The sequence below is a fragment of the Bombina bombina genome, chromosome 1 (assembly GCF_027579735.1).
Source record: "Bombina bombina isolate aBomBom1 chromosome 1, aBomBom1.pri, whole genome shotgun sequence".
Classification (NCBI taxonomy): domain Eukaryota; kingdom Metazoa; phylum Chordata; class Amphibia; order Anura; family Bombinatoridae; genus Bombina; species Bombina bombina.
The window spans coordinates 251941473-251960066 of record NC_069499.1 but is presented as its reverse complement, the minus strand read 5'-3'; the positions used below and the strand labels follow the sequence as shown (position 1 = coordinate 251960066).

General features: G+C 40.5%; 1 protein-coding gene across 1 annotated transcript in view; it reads right to left on the bottom strand.

Moving 5' to 3' along the window:
• The window catches only part of HEATR5A (HEAT repeat containing 5A), a 373796-nt gene that overhangs the window by 156862 nt on the left and 198340 nt on the right, over positions 1 to 18594 (bottom strand). Inside the window, exons 23-28 of the mRNA XM_053697931.1 lie at positions 17486 to 17725; positions 17221 to 17402; positions 16896 to 16964; positions 16512 to 16688; positions 15530 to 15713; positions 7603 to 7851 (exon numbers count right to left, since the gene is read on the bottom strand). Of these exons, the coding sequence (XP_053553906.1) occupies positions 7603 to 7851; positions 15530 to 15713; positions 16512 to 16688; positions 16896 to 16964; positions 17221 to 17402; positions 17486 to 17725 (1101 nt within the window). The remainder of the gene's footprint in view (positions 1 to 7602; positions 7852 to 15529; positions 15714 to 16511; positions 16689 to 16895; positions 16965 to 17220; positions 17403 to 17485; positions 17726 to 18594) is intronic.

Sequence of the window (18594 nt, the reverse complement as noted above, 5' to 3'; positions counted from 1 at the left end):
TAAACGACAAACAGGGAAGAAGTTTGACGAAAATCTTTAGTTGCCTGCAAATAGAACTTCAGGGCACGGGCTACGTCCAGATTATGCAAAAGTCGTTCCTTCTTTGAAGAAGGGTTAGGACACAATGATGGAACAACAATCTCTTGATTGATATTCCTGTTAGTAACTACCTTAGGTAAGAACCCAGGTTTAGTACGCAGAACTACCTTGTCTGAATGAAAAATCAGATAAGGAGGATCACAATGTAAGGCAGATAACTCAGAGACTCTTCGAGCCGAGGAAATAGCCATCAAAAACAGAACTTTCCAGGATAACAGCTTGATATCAATGGAATGAAGGGGTTCAAATGGAACGCCTTGAAGAACGTTAAGAACTAAGTTTAAGCTCCACGGCGGAGCAACAGTCTTAAACACAGGCTTAATCCTAGCTAAAGCCTGACAAAAAGCCTGAACGTCTGGAACTTCTGCCAGACGTTTGTGTAGAAGAATAGACAGAGCAGAAATCTGTCCCTTTAACGAACTAGCAGATAAGCCCTTTTCTAAACCCTCTTGTAGAAAAGACAATATCCTAGGAATCCTAACCTTACTCCATGAGTAACTCTTGGATTTGCACCAATATAAATATTTACGCCATATCTTATGGTAAATTCTTCTGGTAACAGGTTTCCTAGCCTGTATTAAGGTATCAATAACCGACTCCGAGAAGCCACGCTTTGATAGAATCAAGCGTTCAATCTCCATGCAGTCAGCCTCAGAGAAATTAGATTTGGATGGTTGAAAGGACCCTGAATTAGAAGGTCCTGTCTCAGAGGCAGAGACCATGGTGGACAGGACGACATGTCCACTAGGTCTGCATACCAGGTCCTGCGTGCCCACGCAGGCGCTATCAGAATCACAGATGATCTCTCCTGTTTGATCTTTGCAATCAATCGAGGAAGCATCGGAAATGGTGGAAACACATAAGCCATGTTGAAGACCCAAGGGGCTGTCAGAGCATCTATCAGCACCGCTCCCGGGTCCCTGGACCTGGATCCGTAACAAGGAAGCTTGGCGTTCTGGCGAGACGCCATGAGATCCAGATCTGGTTTGCCCCAATGATGAATCAGTTGAGCGAAGACCTCCGGATGAAGTTCCCACTCCCCCGGATGAAAAGTCTGGCGACTTAGAAAATCCGCCTCCCAGTTCTCCACGCCTGGGATGTAAATCGCTTACAGGTGGCAAGAGTGAGACTCTGCCCAGCGAATTATCTTTGAGACTTCCAACATCGCTAGGGAAATTCTGGTTCCCCCTTGATGGTTGATGTAAGCCACAGTCGTGATGTTGTCCGATTGAAATCTGATGAACCTCAGAGTTGCTAACTGAGGCCAAGCTAGAAGAGCATTGAATATTGCTCTTAACTCCAGAATATTTATTGGGAGGAGTTTCTCCTCCTGAGTCCATAATCCCTGAGCCTTCAGGGAATTCCAGACTGCGCCCCAACCTAGAAGGCTGGTGTCTGTCGTTACAATCGTCCAATCTGGCCTGCGAAAGGTCATCCCCTTGGACAGATGGGGCCGAGAAAGCCACCATAGAAGAGAATCTCTGGTCTCTTGATCCAGATTTAGCAGGGGGGACAAATCTGAGTAATCCCCATTCCACTGACTTAGCATGCACAATTGCAGCGGTCTGAGATGCAGGCGCGCAAATGGTACTATGTCCATTGCCGCTACCATTAAGCCGATTACTTCCATGCACTGAGCTACTGACGGGTGTGGAATGGAATGAAGGACACGGCAAGCATTTAGAAGTTTTGATAACCTGGCCTCCGTCAGGTAAATTTTCATCTCTACAGAATCTATAAGAGTCCCTAGGAAGGGAACCCTTGTGAGTGGTAATAGAGAACTCTTTCCCACGTTCACCTTCCACCCATGCGACCTCAGAAATGCCAGAACTATCTCTGTATGAGATTTGGCAGTTTGAAAACTTGACGCTTGTATCAGAATGTCGTCTAGGTACGGAGTCACCGCTATGCCTCGCGGTCTTAGTACCGCCAGAAATGAGCCCAGAACCTTTGTAAAGATTCTTGGAGCCGTAGCTAATCCGAAGGAAAGAGCTACAAACTGGTAATGCCTGTCTAGGAAGGCAAATCTTAGGTACCGATAATGATCCTTGTGAATCGGTATGTGAAGGTAGGCAACCTTTAAGTCCACTGTGGTCATGTACTGACCCTCTTGGATCATGGGAAGGATGGTTCGAATAGTTTCCATTTTGAATGATGGAACTCTTAGGAATTTGTTTAGGATTTTTAAGTCCAAGATTGGTCTGAAGGTTCCCTCTTTCTTGGGAACCACAAATAGATTTGAATAGAATCCTTTCCCGTGTTCCGTCCGCGGAACTGGGTGGATCACCCCCATTAGTAAGAGGTCTTGTACACTGCGTAGAAACGCCTCTTTCTTTATTTGGTTTGCTGATAACCTTGAAAGATGAAATCTCCCTTGTGGAGAAGTTTTGAAGTCCAGGAGATATCCCTGAGATATGATCTCCAACGCCCAGGGATCCTGGACATCTCTTGCCCAAGCCTGGGCGAAGAGAGAAAGTCTGCCCCCCCCACTAGATCCGTTTCCGGATAGGGGGCCCTCTCTTCATGCTGTCTTAGGGGCAGCAGCAGGTTTCTTGGCCTGCTTGCCCTTGTTCCAGGACTGGTTAGCTTTCCAGCCCTGTCTGTAACGAGCAACAGCTCCTTCCTGTTTTGGAGCGGAGGAAGTTGATGCTGCTCCTGCCTTGAAGTTACGAAAGGCACGAAAATTAGACTGTTTAGCCTTTGATTTGGCCCTGTCCGGAGGTAGAGCATGGCCCTTACCTCCCGTAATGTCAGCTATAATTTCTTTCAAGCCGGGCCCGAATAAGGTCTGCCCTTTGAAAGGAATATTAAGCAATTTAGATTTAGAAGTCACGTCAGCTGACCAGGATTTAAGCCATAGCGCTCTGCGTGCTTGGATGGCGAATCCAGAGTTCTTAGCCGTAAGTTTGGTTAAATGTACGACGGCATCAGAAACAAATGCGTTAGCTAGCTTAAGTGCTTTAAGCTTGTTCATAATTTCATCCAATGGAGCTGTGCGAATGGCCTCTTCCAGAGACTCAAACCAGAATGCCGCCGCCGCAGCAGTGACAGGCGCAATGCATGCAAGGGGCTGTAAGATAAAACCTTGTTGAACAAACATTTTCTTAAGGTAACCTTCTAATTTTTTATCCATTGGATCTGAAAAGGCACAACTATCCTCCACCGGGATAGTGGTACGCTTAGTTAAAGTAGAAACTGCTCCCTCCACCTTAGGGACCGTCTGCCATAAGTCTCGTGTGGTGGCGTCTATAGGAAACATTTTCCTAAATATGGGAGGAGGGGAAAAAGGCACACCAGGTCTATTCCACTCCTTGCTAATAATCTCTGTAAGCCTTTTAGGTATAGGAAACACGTCAGTACACACCGGTACCGCATAGTATCTATCCAACCTACATAATTTTTCTGGAATTGCAACCGTGTTACAATCATTCAGAGCCGCTAATACCTCCCCTAGCAATATGCGGAGGTTCTCAAGCTTAAATTTAAAATTAGAAATCTCTGAATCCAGTCTCCCTGGATCAGATCCGTCACCCACAGAATGAAGCTCTCCGTCTTCATGTTCTGCAAACTGTGACGCAGTATCTGACATGGCTCTCACATCATCCGCGCGCTCTGTCCTTAACCCAGAGCTATCGCGCTTGCCTCTTAATTCTGGCAATTTAGATAATACTTCTGTCATAACAGTAGCCATGTCTTGCAAAGTGATTTGTAAGGGCCTCCCTGATGTACTTGGCGCCACAAAATCACGCACCTCCTGAGCGGGAGGCGAAGGTACTGACACGTGAGGAGAGTTAATCGGCATAACTTCCCCCTCGTTGTCTGGTGATAATTTCTTTACATGTAAAGATTGACTTTTATTTAAAGTAACATCAATGCAATTAGTACACAAATTTCTATTGGGCTCCACATTGGCCTTTAAACATAGTGAACAAAGAGATTCATCTGTGTCAGACATGTTTAAACAGACTAGCAATGAGACTAGCAAGCTTGGAAATACTTTTCTAAATAAATTTACAAGCAATATAAAAAACGCTACTGTGCCTTTAAGAAGCACAAAAAGCTGTCACAGTTGAAATAACAATGAACCAAATTAGTTACAGCAACCAATTTTTCAGAGTAAATGTATTAAGTTAGCAAAGGATTGCACCCACCAGCAAATGGATGATTAACCCCTTAATACCCAAAAACGGATAACAATTTAATAATTAACGTTTTTATCACAGTCAAAACACACTGTCACAGGTCTGCTGTGACTGATTACCTCCCTCAAAATGAATTTTGGAGACCCCTGAGCTTTCTAGAGACGTCCTGGATCATGGAGGATGAAGTAGGCAGATTGTGACTGAATTTTTACTGCGCAAAAAGCACTAAAATAGGCCCCTCCCACTCATATTACAACAGTGGGGAAGCTCAGTTAACTGTTTCTATGCAGAAAACAAAGATAGCCATGTGGTAAAAATCATGCCCAAATAAGTTTTATCACCAAGTACCTCACAAAAAACGATTAACATGCCAGTAAACGTTTTGAACATATATTTTAAAAGTAATGAAGTGTTATTAATAAGCCTGCTACCAGTCGCTTTTACTGCAGTTAAGGCTCATACATTACTTCAGTATTAACAGTATTTTCAGAGTCAATTCCATTCCTTAGAAAAATACATTCAGTGTACACACACTCATCAGCCTAATACCAGTCGCTATCACTGCATTTAAGGCTGAACTTACGTTACATTGGTATCAGCAGTATTTTCTCAGTCAATTCCATTCCTCAGAAAAATAATTTACTGCATATACCTCGTTTGCAGGGGGGCCCTGCATGCTATTCCCCTTTTCTGAAGTTACCTCACTCCTCAGATGAGAACAGCCAGTGGATCTTAGTTACGTCTGCTAAGATCATAGAAAACGCAGGCAGATTCTTCTTCTAATGCTGCCTGAGAACAAACAGCACACTCCGGTGCCATTTAAAATAACAAACTTTTGATTGAAGAAATAAACTAAGTTAAAAAACACCACAGACCTCTCACAACGACCTATCTTTAGTTAGGTTGCAAGAGAATGACTGAATATGACATGTGAGGGGAGGAGCTATATAGCAGCTCTGCTTGGGTGATCGTCTTGCAACTTCCTGTTGGGGAAGAGATATATTCCATAAGTAATGGATGACCCGTGGACTGACTACACTTAACAAGAGAAAAAGTATCATTGCTCAATGCAAAACTCTTGTTATTTTGAGATATATATATATATATATATACACACACACACATACACACACACACACAATACATATATATATATATATATATATATGTTTTATACATACATATACACACACACACACATATATATATATATATATATATATATATATACATACATACATACACACACACACACAATACATATGTATATACAGATGGCCCTCGTTTTACAACGGTTCAATTTACACCGTTTCAGAATAACAACCTTTTTTTCCAGTCATGTGACTGCTATTGAAAAGCATTGAATTTATTAAAATAGCCAGTAGGTGGAGCTGTCCGCTTGTGTTGCAGCAAAGCAAGCTGAAATTAATCAGTTTAACCAGACCTGAGCTATCGAGCAGATTTCTAAGGAACAAGATCTTCCTGTCTATAAATCAGTCCAAATTGGAATGCATTAAAAGAACTGTTTGCAGAAAAATGCAAGTGAAGTCTGTGTTGTGTGATTATTTTATTAGGTTTATAATGCTGTTTAGCAAATGTTTTTGTTCATTTAACTTAGTTTAATTATATATTCTGTGTTGTGTGATTATTTTATTAGGTTTATAATGCTTTTTAGCATTTAAAGTCTTCATTTTAAAGCCTTAAAAATAATGTATTAGGTGTTACTTATGTGAATTTTGAGAGGGGCCTGGAACCTATCTCCCTCACTTCACATTGACTTACATTATAAACTGGGTTTCAATTTACAACGGTTTCGATTTACAACCATTCCTTCTGGAATCTAACCCCGGCGTAAACTGAGGGCTACCTGTATTACACACACACACACACACACACACACACATACATACTTAGCAGAGAGTAAATCCGCACTTAGTGTGACATTTCGGGACATATGTTTCTTCCTCAGACAAGTTTGGAAATGTCACACCAAAATAAACAGTTTGCCTTTGAAAATCCAGTGAGTGCGGATTTACTCTCCACTAAGTGAATACAGAAGTTTGGATCCTGACACCCTGGCAGCTGCATATGAGAAATGCAAGTGCAGACTCCCACAACTAATACAAGATTCAGGAAATGCATTACATAATTGCATAGTTGGTGCCATCACATAATTCGTGTACAACAGTTCATGAAGCATGACACGCAATAATAAAATGTAAAAGTACCATAGCAAATCATAAGCATATAAAATGACTATAAGATTAATTTCTTTCAAACAGTAAAAATGCATTAATAGGTTTAAAACAAAAAATGTTATAGAATTATATAAACATTTTGTATTTTAATTTAATAATGTGAGTGTCATAGGATAATTAAAGTGGCAGTAAAGAAAAAATAAATCTTAATATGTATTGAATACAGCATGGAACTGTAAAACACTTTCCATTTTACATATATTATAAATGTTGCTTAGTTCTGTTGCTATCCTTTGTTAAAGAGCAATCCTAGGTGAATTCAGGAGCGTGCACGTCTCTTTAGCCATCTGTCAGCAAATTTTGCAACTTTGTTTATAGCGATGTTATACATAGCTGCAAACCCTGCTGCCATATACTGCTAAAGACACGTGCACGCTACAAAACTCCTATCAGACTACCTCGATTTTACCTAAAAAACAAAGCAAATTCATCAACAGAAGTAAACTGGAAAGTTGATTAAAATTATTGCATGCTCTAAATCATGAACGTTTAATTTTGACTTTACTGTACTATTCCTATAACATGCAACATATTCAGAGTTAAAATATAGTGAATTTCATGGTGGTATTGTCTGACTGCTGTCACATGATATGGGAGAAGGGAAAAGGTAATATCAGTTCTCAATACTTTTTCATTTTCAAGTTTCTTCTTAAGACAATCTGTCATATGATTCCATCTTGGCTAGATGATGTGTGTTTTTATCTATATACAGATAATAGTGTCAAGATCACTCTTTAATATTCCCCACTCAAGCCCCTTTTACTAGCATTATCCATAAATGAACACATTCTTCAGGAACTACCTGGAGACAGGGTATTCTTCAACTGGATAAGGGTTTATAAGCCACTGTTAAGACTAGCTTTGTGCAATTGGAGCATGTGAAAGAAATACTTTTTAAAAAAAAAAAGAGAAAGTTTATCATATGACTTTTGCTTATAGTTAGTGAAGCAGCTTATTTAGACAGTCTAAATAAACTGTAATAGGCTGTGCATTATCCTATACAGAATATACTCACAGATATATGTCTCACATTCTCAGATACAGATTAATCTACTAAAAACGGTGTCCTAAAAAATATCCAGGTTTGACTAGTGTCTGCTCACCGAGAAGAAGGTGGAACCTCTCGAAGTTGATATCTTCTGGCGACTTGGTTGAAGTTCTTGAGACAAACTCCTGCCCTATGGAAGTGGGGGTGACTGGTCGTGAAAGACGACAAGCACCTTCATCTTGGTCTGACAGGAGAAAACCGGAGCTGCTCAGCCAGAGAGAAGAGGCATGGAGAATGGAAGCCCAGGAGAACAGATAGTGTGGTCTGGCAGCATCACTGGTTTCGGCTGTGTAAAATGTTCCCCCTGTATACAATATAATAAGTGTGCACAAGGGGAAAGACATAAATAAGTGTAAGAAAAACAGAATGAAAGATACAGTGTTAAAAAGTGAAGAGAAAAAATAGACAATGCAACAACTTCAGAATAGAATACAAGAATTAAAGAACCCTTGCACTTAAAGGGACAGTCTACACCTTAGTCATCTTAAAGTCTTACCTTATATGAAACTGGAAATATCCTCCTGCACCCTTTCTATATCATGCAGCAGTAACAGTAAAAAAGTTTGTTTTTTTAATTAATAGTGTTTTTGACCACTTTGAAATGGCTGCCAAGCTCCACCCACTGATGACATCACGATCTGGGCTGAATCTATGCACTCTGCTGAATAGCATTGACAGTCTGTTGAATCCAACAAGTGAGCCTTTTGTGATTGGATGCCATATGTAGCCCAGATCATGATGTCATCAGTGGGCTTAGCTTGGCAGCCATTTCAACACGGTCAGAAACAAAATTAATTTTAAACCAACTTTTTTACTTTTCCTGCTGCATGATATAGAAAGGGGTGCAGGAGGCTATTTGCAGCTTAATCTAAGGTAAGACTTTAAGATGACCAAGGTGTAGACTGTCCCTTTAAAGGGCCAGGATTTTGCCATTTAGTCTTTTGGGAGACATACCATTTGTATATTTTAATTTTATTTACCATGCACAAACTTTTATAACTAATAGTTTAAGATTCTATCACAGAAATTAGTTATTTGCATGTATTTCACAGCTTTAAATATAATAAGAACTTAAGTCAATTTTGAGAGTGACCTGGAACAGAACTCATTTGTTTAAATTCATAGACACTAGTTTATCGGTGTTGAGATAATGATTAAAATTCATTCAGCATCACTTTTTTTTCTACAGCTTTGTTGGTATGCATTAACTCTACAGGGAGTGCAGAATTATTAGGCAAGTTGTATTTTTGAGGATTAATTTTATTATTGAACAACAACCATGTTCTCAATGAACCCAAAAAAACTCATTAATATCAAAGCTGAATAGTTTTGGAAGTAGTTCTGAGTTTGTTTTTAGTTATAGCTATTTTAGGGGGATATCTGTGTGTGCAGGTGACTATTACTGTGCATAATTATTAGGCAACTTAACAAAAAAAAAAATATATACCCATTTCAATTATTTATTTTTACCAGTGAAACCAATATAACATCTCAACATTCACAAACAAAACAAAAACAAATCAGTGACCAATATAGCCACCTTTCTTTGCAAGGACACTCAAAAGCCTGCCATCCATGGATTCTGTCAGTGTTTTGATCTGTTCACCATCAACATTGCGTGCAGCAGCAACCACAGCCTCCCAGACACTGTTCAGAGAGGTGTACTGTTTTCCCTCCTTGTAAATCTCACATTTGATGATGGACCACAGGTTCTCAATGGGGTTCAGATCATAGAAACATAGATATTGACGGCAGATAAGAGCCATAGGCCCAGCAAGTCTGCCCGACCTTACCTAACAGTATAAACTTATCTAGTTCGTAGGATAGCCCTATGCTTGTCCCATGCATTTTTAAAGTCCCCCACAGTGTTTGTTGCTACTACCTCTTGAGGAAGTTTATTCCATAAATCAATCACTCTTTCTGTAAAGAAGTGCTTCCTCAAATTACTCCTGAATCTACTACCCTTTAACTTGAGCTCATGACCCCTTGTTCTTGAATTTTCCATTTTATGTAAAATACCCACAGCCTCAGTTTTACTAAACCCTTTAATGTACTTGAAAGTTGCTATCATATCACCTCTTTCCCTTCTCTCCTCTAAGCTATACATATTTAGGTCATTGAGTCTGTCCTAGTAAGTTTTATTTTTTAGACCATGTACCATTTTGGTAGCCCTCCTTTGCACAGATTCAAGTTTGTTAATATCCTTCTGAAGATATGGCCTCCAGAACTGCACACAATACTCAAGATGAGGCCTAACTAATGATCTATAAAGTGGCATAAGAACCTTACTATTTCTGCTGCAAATACCTCTACCAATACATCCAAGCATTCTGCTAGCCTTACTTGCTGCATTACTACATTGTTTACTAAGTTTTAAATCATCTGAAATAATAATTCCCAAGTCCTGTTCCTCGTCTGTAACAGTCAGTAAAGTGTCATTGAGTCTGTAATTAACATTTGGATTTTACTTCCCTAAATGCATTATTTTACACTTTGCTGTGTTAAACTTTAGATCCCAGTCGTTTGTCCAATCCTCCAATTGTTGTATATCACTTCTCATTTTGTCTACCCCCCCTGGAACATCCACTCTGTTGCAAATTTTTGTATCATCTGCAAAGAGACATACTTTCCCCTGTAGCCCTTTGCTGATATCGCAGATAAATATGTTAAACAAAACAGGCCCCAGAACTGACCCCTGAGGAACACCACAAATAACAGCCCCCTCTGCTGAATGAACTCCATTTACTAAGACACTTTGTTTTCTGTCCTTAAGCCAGCATTCCACCCAGTTCACAATTTTTGAATCTAGACCAAGGAGATATAGTTTGTGAATAAGTTTATTGTGTGGGACGGTGTCAAATGCTTTGCTGAAATCTAGATATGCTACATCAACTGCTCCTCCCTTGTCTAATACTTTTGTTACATAATCAGGTGAACAAGGAGGCCATGTCATTAGATTTTCTTCTTTTATACCCTTTCTTGCCAGCCACGCTGTGGAGTACTTGGACGCGTGTGATGGAGCATTGTCCTGCATGAAAATCATGTTTTTCTTGAAGGATGCAGACTTCTTCCTGTACCACTGCTTGAAGAAGGTGTCTTCCAGAAACTGGCAGTAGGACTGGGGGTTGAGCTTGACTCCATCCTCAACCCGAAAAGGCCCCACAAGCTCATCTTTGATGATACCAGCCCAAACCAGTACTCCACCTCCACCTTGCTGGCGTCTGAGTCGGACTGGAGCTCTCTGCCCTTTACCAATCCAGCCACGGGCCCATCCATCTGGCCCATCAAGACTCACTCTCATTTCATCAGTCCATAAAACCTTAGAAAAATCAGTCTTGAGATATTTCTTGGCCCAGTCTTGACGTTTCAGCTTGTGTGTCTTGTTCAGTGGTGGTCGTCTTTCAGCCTTTCTTACCTTGGCCATGTCTCTGAGTATTGCACACCTTGTGCTTTTGGGCACTCCAGTGATGTTGCAGCTCTGAAATATGGCCAAACTGGTGGCAAGTGGCATCTTGGCAGCTGCACGCTTGACTTTTCTCAGTTCATGGGCAGTTATTTTGCGCCTTGGTTTTTCCACACGCTTCTTGCGACCCTGTTGACTATTTTGAATGAAACGCTTGATTGTTCGATGATCACGCTTCAGAAGCTTTGCAATTTTAAGAGTGCTGCATCCCTCTGCAAGATATCTCACTATTTTTGACTTTTCTGAGCCTGTCAAGTCCTTCTTTTGACCCATTTTGCCAAAGGAAAGGAAGTTGCCTAATAATTATGCACACCTGATATAGGGTGTTGATGTCATTAGACCACACCCCTTCTCATTACAGAGATGCACATCACCTAATATGCTTAATTGGTAGTAGGCTTTCGAGCCTATACAGCTTGGAGTAAGACAACATGCATAAAGAGGATGATGTGGTCAAAATACTCATTTGCCTAATAATTCTGCACTCCCTGTATAGCTGCCCAATACGTAAGTTCTTTAAATAAGAACCTTTTGAGAAGTAGTTAAAAGAATTACAAATGCAACAACACAGAAACATGCTTGATACACTGTACGTGTAAATATATGCAACTTTGTGTTTTGTTATGGAACAACAGTCTCCCTAGATAGAACAAGGTGTCTTGGAGATATTGCCGATATAAAATGAGGCTCTGACCATGGGTGTTTCGAGGGTGTGGTTGGGATTTTTCACCTACATTAACACCATGCGTAATTCATGGACTCCGTTGTCTGTGTTAAGAATCGCCTCTTTGTCATGTCTCCCTATTTCAAAGCGGACTAGTAAAGTTTTAATTTATTTATTTTTTACTATTACAAGTTTTCTTTAGCGCATACTAGTGTTCTTCACTTTTTTGCACAACATTTCCTTTAGGAACAAAACCACAATGTATACTGAAGGCCAGGTCCATTTTCAGGGGCAGGCAAAATGGGCTACTGCCCAGGTCATCTGGCAGGGCTGACTCTATAATATGTATGGGATTTTTAGACTGAGGCAGCATTTGAAAGGGTTGGCATTGTCACACCAAGACCGTAGGCTTGAACAATGGAATAGCCAGACTTAAACCCCATTAAGCTGAGTTTGGATGAACTGGACAGAAGGGTGAAAGCAAAGCAACCTACAAGTGTAACATATTTGTGGGAACTTCTGCATCAGTGTTGGGAAGAACTTATGAACAATTATTGCTTTGCATAGTAAAAAGAATGCTAAAAATGCTAATAGTCCCCATGGGAATTTGAATTTCCTAGAAAGTTAAGTATGAGTGATTTAAATCTATTGTTTGAAGATAGACTTTTAAATGTGCTCTATTCAGTTTAGAGTTAATAAAACAATGTAAAAATTGAAAAGAATCAGTAACAGGAACATGAAAGTCAAAATAAAACATTAATAGTTCAGACAGAGAATGCAAGTTTACAAGAATATTCAACATACTTCTATGACGACTTCATTCTCTTGGTATACACCTAGATAAGCTGCTGAAACATACACCTAGATAAGCTGCTGAAACATACACCTAGATAAGCTGGTGAAACATACACCTAGATAAGCTGCTGAAACATACACCTAAATAAGCTGCTGAAACATACACCTAGATAAGCTGCTGAAACATACACCTAGATAAGCTGCTGAAACATACACCTAGATAAGCTGCTGAAACATACACCTAGATAAGCTGCTGAAACATACACCTAGATAAGCTGGTGAAACATACACCTAGATAAGCTGGTGAAACATACACCTAGATAAGCTGGTGAAACATACACCTAGATAAGCTGGTGAAACATACACCTAGATAAGCTGGTGAAACATACACCTAGATAAGCTGCTGAAACATACACCTAGATAAGCTGCTGAAACATACACCTAGATAAGCTGCTGAAACATACACCTAGATAAGCTGCTGAAACATACACCTAGATAAGCTGCTGAAACATACACCTAGATAAGCTGCTGAAACATACACCTAGATAAGCTGCTGAAACATACACCTAGATAAGCTGCTGAAACATAAACCTAAATAAGCTGCTGAAACATACACCTAGATAAGCTGGTGAAACATACACCTAGATAAGCTGCTGAAACATACACCAAGATAAGCTGCTGAAACATACACCTAGATAAGCTGCTGAAACATACACCTAGATAAGCTGCTGAAACATACACCTAGATAAGCTGCTGAAACATACACCTAGATAAGCTGCTGAAACATACACCTAGATAAGCTGCTGAAACATACACCTAGATAAGCTGCTGAAACATACACCTAGATAAGCTGCTGAAACATACACCTAGATAAGCTGGTGAAACATACACCTAGATAAGCTGCTGAAACATACACCTAGATAAGCTGCTGAAACATACACCTAGATAAGCTGCTGAAACATACACCTAGATAAGCTGCTGAAACATACACCTAGATAAGCTGGTGAAACATACACCTAGATAAGCTGGTGAAACATACACCTAGATAAGATGGTGAAACATACACCTAGATAAGCTGCTGAAGCATACACCTAGATAAGCTGGTGAAACATACACCTAGATAAGCTGCTGAAACATACACCTAGATAAGCTGCTGAAACATACACCTAGATAAGATGCTGAAACATACACCTAGATAAGCTGCTGAAACATACACCTAGATAAGCTGCTGAAACATACACCTAGATAAGCTGGTGAAACATACACCTAGATAAGCTGGTGAAACATACACCTAGATAAGCTGCTGAAACATACACCTAGATAAGCTGCTGAAACATACACCTAGATAAGCTGCTGAAACATACACCTAGATAAGCTGCTGAAACATACACCTAGATAAGCTGCTGAAACATACACCTAGATAAGCTGCTGAAACATACACCTAAATAAGCTGCTGAAACATACACCTAGATAAGCTGGTGAAACATACACCTAGATAAGCTGCTGAAACATACACCTAGATAAGCTGCTGAAACATACACCTAGATAAGCTGCTGAAACATACACCTAGATAAGCTGCTGAAACATACACCTAGATAAGCTGCTGAAACATACACCTAGATAAGCTCCTGAAACATACACCTAGATAAGCTGGTGAAACATACACCTAGATAAGCTGCTGAAACATACACCTAGATAAGCTGCTGAAACATACACCTAGATAAGCTGCTGAAACATACACCAAGATAAGCTGCTGAAACATACACCTAGATAAGCTGCTGAAACATACACCTAGATAAGCTGCTGAAACATACACCTAGATAAGCTGGTGAAACATACACCTAGATAAGCTGGTGAAACATACACCTAGATAAGCTGGTGAAACATACACCTAGATAAGCTGGTGAAACATACACCTAGATAAGCTGCTGAAACATACACCTAGATAAGCTGCTGAGACATACACCTAGATAAGCTGCTGAAAAATACACCTAGATAAGCTGCTGAAACATACACCTAGATAAGCTGGTGAAACATACACCTAGATAAGATGGTGAAACATACACCTAGATAAGCTGGTGAAACATACACCTAGATAAGCTGGTGAAACATACACCTAGATAAGCTGGTGAAACATACACCTAGATAAGCTGCTGAAACATACACCTAGATAAGCTGCTGAAACATACACCTAGATAAGCTGGTGAAACATACACCTAGATAAGCTGGTGAAACATACACCTAGATAAGCTGCTGAAACATACACCTAGATAAGCTGCTGAAACATACACCTAGATAAGCTGGTGAAACATACACCTAGATAAGCTGCTGAAACATACACCTAGATAAGCTGCTGAAACATACACCTAGATAAGCTGCTGAAGCATACACCTAGATAAGCTGCTGAAGCATACACCTAGATAAGCTGGTGAAACATACACCTAGATAAGCTGCTGAAACATACACCTAGATAAGCTGGTGAAACATAAACCTAGATAAGCTGCTGAAACATACACCTAGATAAGCTGCTGAAACATACACCTAGATAAGCTGCTGAAGCATACACCTAGATAAGCTGCTGAAGCATACACCTAGATAAGCTGGTGAAACATACACCTAGATAAGCTGGTGAAACATACACCTAGATAAGCTGGTGAAACATACACCTAAATAAGCTGCTGAAACATACACCTAGATAAGCTGGTGAAACATACACCTAGATAAGCTGCTGAAGCATACACCTAGATAAGCTGCTGAAACATACACCTAGATAAGCTGCTGAAACATACACCTAGATAAGCTGCTGAAACATACACCTAGATAAGCTGCTGAAACATACACCAAGATAAGCTCAGAACCAGCAATGGCTGGTGATTGGTGGCAAAATATGTCTACCTCTTGGCTCAGTAGTTGTGTTAAGCTAACTCCCAAAACAACATTGCTGCTCTGGAGCTGGACTTTAACTATATGTTTAACAGATTTGCAGACTTGAACACAGTTATCTTTTTGTTTTTTTGTGTCCTTCTAATGAGAATGGCCGACATTGCCAGAGGAACATACCCTGTGGAGGGAGCCGGGCAGCACACTCAGCAGGCAGTGTGAGCAGAGCATGATCCTGAAGAGCTGCTAGCCAGAGATGACTGAGAGTGGGCAAGTCAGCTTGTACCAAGGATAAAAGCCCTTCAGCATTACTCTCCCCCGTAGCAGTTCCCAAGGACTGCCTCTCCATAGCTGCAATGTATACCTACAAGAGAAGGCAAAATGTCCCAGTAAAGCGCTAATTTCAAATAGCTTGGCACCATGCTTTACTCAGCAAAACTAATATAATAGCAAATAATAAATAAGTGACCCCCTAAAAAGTGGTTTAACACATTGCTACAGTGCAATGGATTAATGCTAGCTCTACCCTGCTGATGAAAATGTATTTGCATAATATGCAGGGTAGCAGCCAACTAGGGTAATCTGCAAAAAATGGACTAAATAGACACTAACTGGAGAACAGGAGAACAGTCCTTCCAGGGGAAGGACTGCTCTCCTGTTCTCCGGTTAGTGTCTATTTAGACCATTTTTGGCAGATTACCCTAGTTGGCTGCTACCCTGCATATTATGCAAATACATTTTATCTGTGCCAAAATAGATAGTGGCCCAAGATAGGAAAGTTATTACCCAAACAACCTAGTGAAAGTGATTCTTTAGGGGCCTCCCCTAGTTTAGACTTATTAAATTAAGGACAACTGGCTTACATTATTCTGTTTATCCTGATTCAGTAGTATGTGTGCATATGTGTTTGCTTTTTAACCTTTATTTTGTATAATTTGTTATTTTCCATTTTAAATACAATCTTTTATATAGTGTAACACAACAAGTGCAGATTATTTGTACACATTTTATAATGCCTTTCCAAAAGGGTACATAATAGTACTGTGAATCAGATTCTGAGATTGCTCTTTGTGGTTAAACAGCATTCTTTATATATCACCCTATTATATACACAGTAGAGCACTAAAAGTGAAGGGCAGCTATAAACCATCAGCATAAATACCTCTGCCCAGGCCTTAAGCACAGCCAAGCTCTCCATGGCAGTAGTGCTCTCACTGTAAATGCTGGGAGTCTCTTTTGCTGACTGCACTCTGCCGAGTGAAGATAAAAGTAACTGATGTACCCTGTGAAGGTCTCCAAGGTCACTCACAATGCCGCTGGCCAGCCAAGCACTACAAACCTAGCCCAAGAAGAAACATAATCAGAAAAGCCGCTGTGCTACAGTCTTAGACAACTGAAATGTATTTAGACTAAGTTTAACAAAAAACAAACAAAAGAAACACAATGTCAACAAGTCTTAAAGTATTAGCCAAGTCAAGAGTTGAGCCTATAATGGCTGTAAACTTTAATAGATTTTAGTAGGTAGAGGAGATACAGGAAGCATCACCTGGCAAGCCCTGGCAGTAACGTCAGGTGGAGTGTCTATGCTGAAGGCTGGTCTAACTGCTGCCAACACCTGGGAAGACAGTAAAACACAGTATGAAGCAAGAGAATGCACAATATATGCACCAAAAATGTGAGAGCTAATTATGCAACAGAAAACAGAAAATTAACCAACCACACACATTCTACAAGTACAAACACCAAAAAGCTTACTGGATGACCATAGTACATAAAGCATCGCCAGATATCACCAGTTATCTATTAAACGCTTACACTATACAAGTATTGATGGACATAAAATGCATTGTAAAACACAAAAGAGAGCTCACGTTAGCTTGATATTGCTCCAGGATGAAGTGCCCAGGGAATTCAGGCTCTGGTACACCAGAGAACCTTTTTATGATTAGGAGCAAAGCCTGGAGCCCAACCAGACGTAGCTGCTCACTTTGATCTGTAGCAGCCATGAAGGACATGCGTATAAGATCCTGTAGGTGCAACACTAGAAAGTCTCCTGGAAAACAACAAGTGCATAAAAAGGTTTGTACATTTATCATTTTATTTTGCAAACATATACACCTGCTTATAACGACTCACTTTCTGGTTCTTTGTCCATCATTTCTTGAGCTTGTGCCATGTCATAATGAGCCCTACTCTCCCCTTCACACTGGCCCACCAAGAGACACACACACTGCATGGAAAATACTCGTGTGCGCCAACGAGGGCTAACTAAGGGAGCAGGAGCATCCTCTTTCTGTGAGGTCAGCACTGAATCTGAGCATGATCGCTCACAGTCCTCCTCTTGATTAGTATCTATTGAGGCAATAGCTTGAAAGTCTAAAACGAAAAAAGAAAAAAGGAAATTTATGCTTACCTGATAAATTTATTTCTTTTACGATATGACGAGTCCACGGATTTCATCCTTACTTATGGGATATCACCTCCTGGTCAGCAGGAGGAGGCAAAGAGCACCACAGCAGAGCTGTATATATAGCTCCTCCATTCCCTCCCACTCCAGTCATTCGACCGAAGTTAGGAAGAGAAAGGAGAAGCCAAGGTGCAGAGGTGACTGAAGTTTAACAAAAATAAAGACCTGTCTTAGAAATTGACAAGGTGGGCCGTGGACTCGTCATATCGTAAAAGAAATACATTTATCAGGTAAGCATAAATTTCCTTTTCTTTTACAAGATATGACGAGTCCATGGATTTCATCCTTACTTATGGGATACAATACCAAAGCTATAGGACACGGATGAAAGGGAGGGACAAGACAGGAACCTAAAAGGAAGGCACCACTGCTTAAAGAACTTTTCTCCCTGAGGATCCCTGGACCTGGATCCGTATCTCGGGAGCTTGGCATTCTGACGAGATGCCATAAGATCCAGCTCCAGTCTGCCGCATCTGAGAATCAAGTTGGCAAAGACCTCCGGATGGAGTTCCCATTCCCCCGGATGAAACGTCGGTCTGCTCAAAAAATCCGCTTCCCAGTTGTCCACTCCTGGGATGTAGATTGCTGACAGATAACAAGAGTGAACTTCCGCCCACCGAATTATCTTGGATACTTCTGTCATCGCTAAGGAACTCCTTGTTCCTCCCTGATGATTGATGTAACCACAGTCGTGATGTTGTCCGACTGAAATCGGATGAATTTGGCCGAAGCCAACTGAGGCCAAGCCTGAAGCGCATTGAATATTGCTCTCAATTCC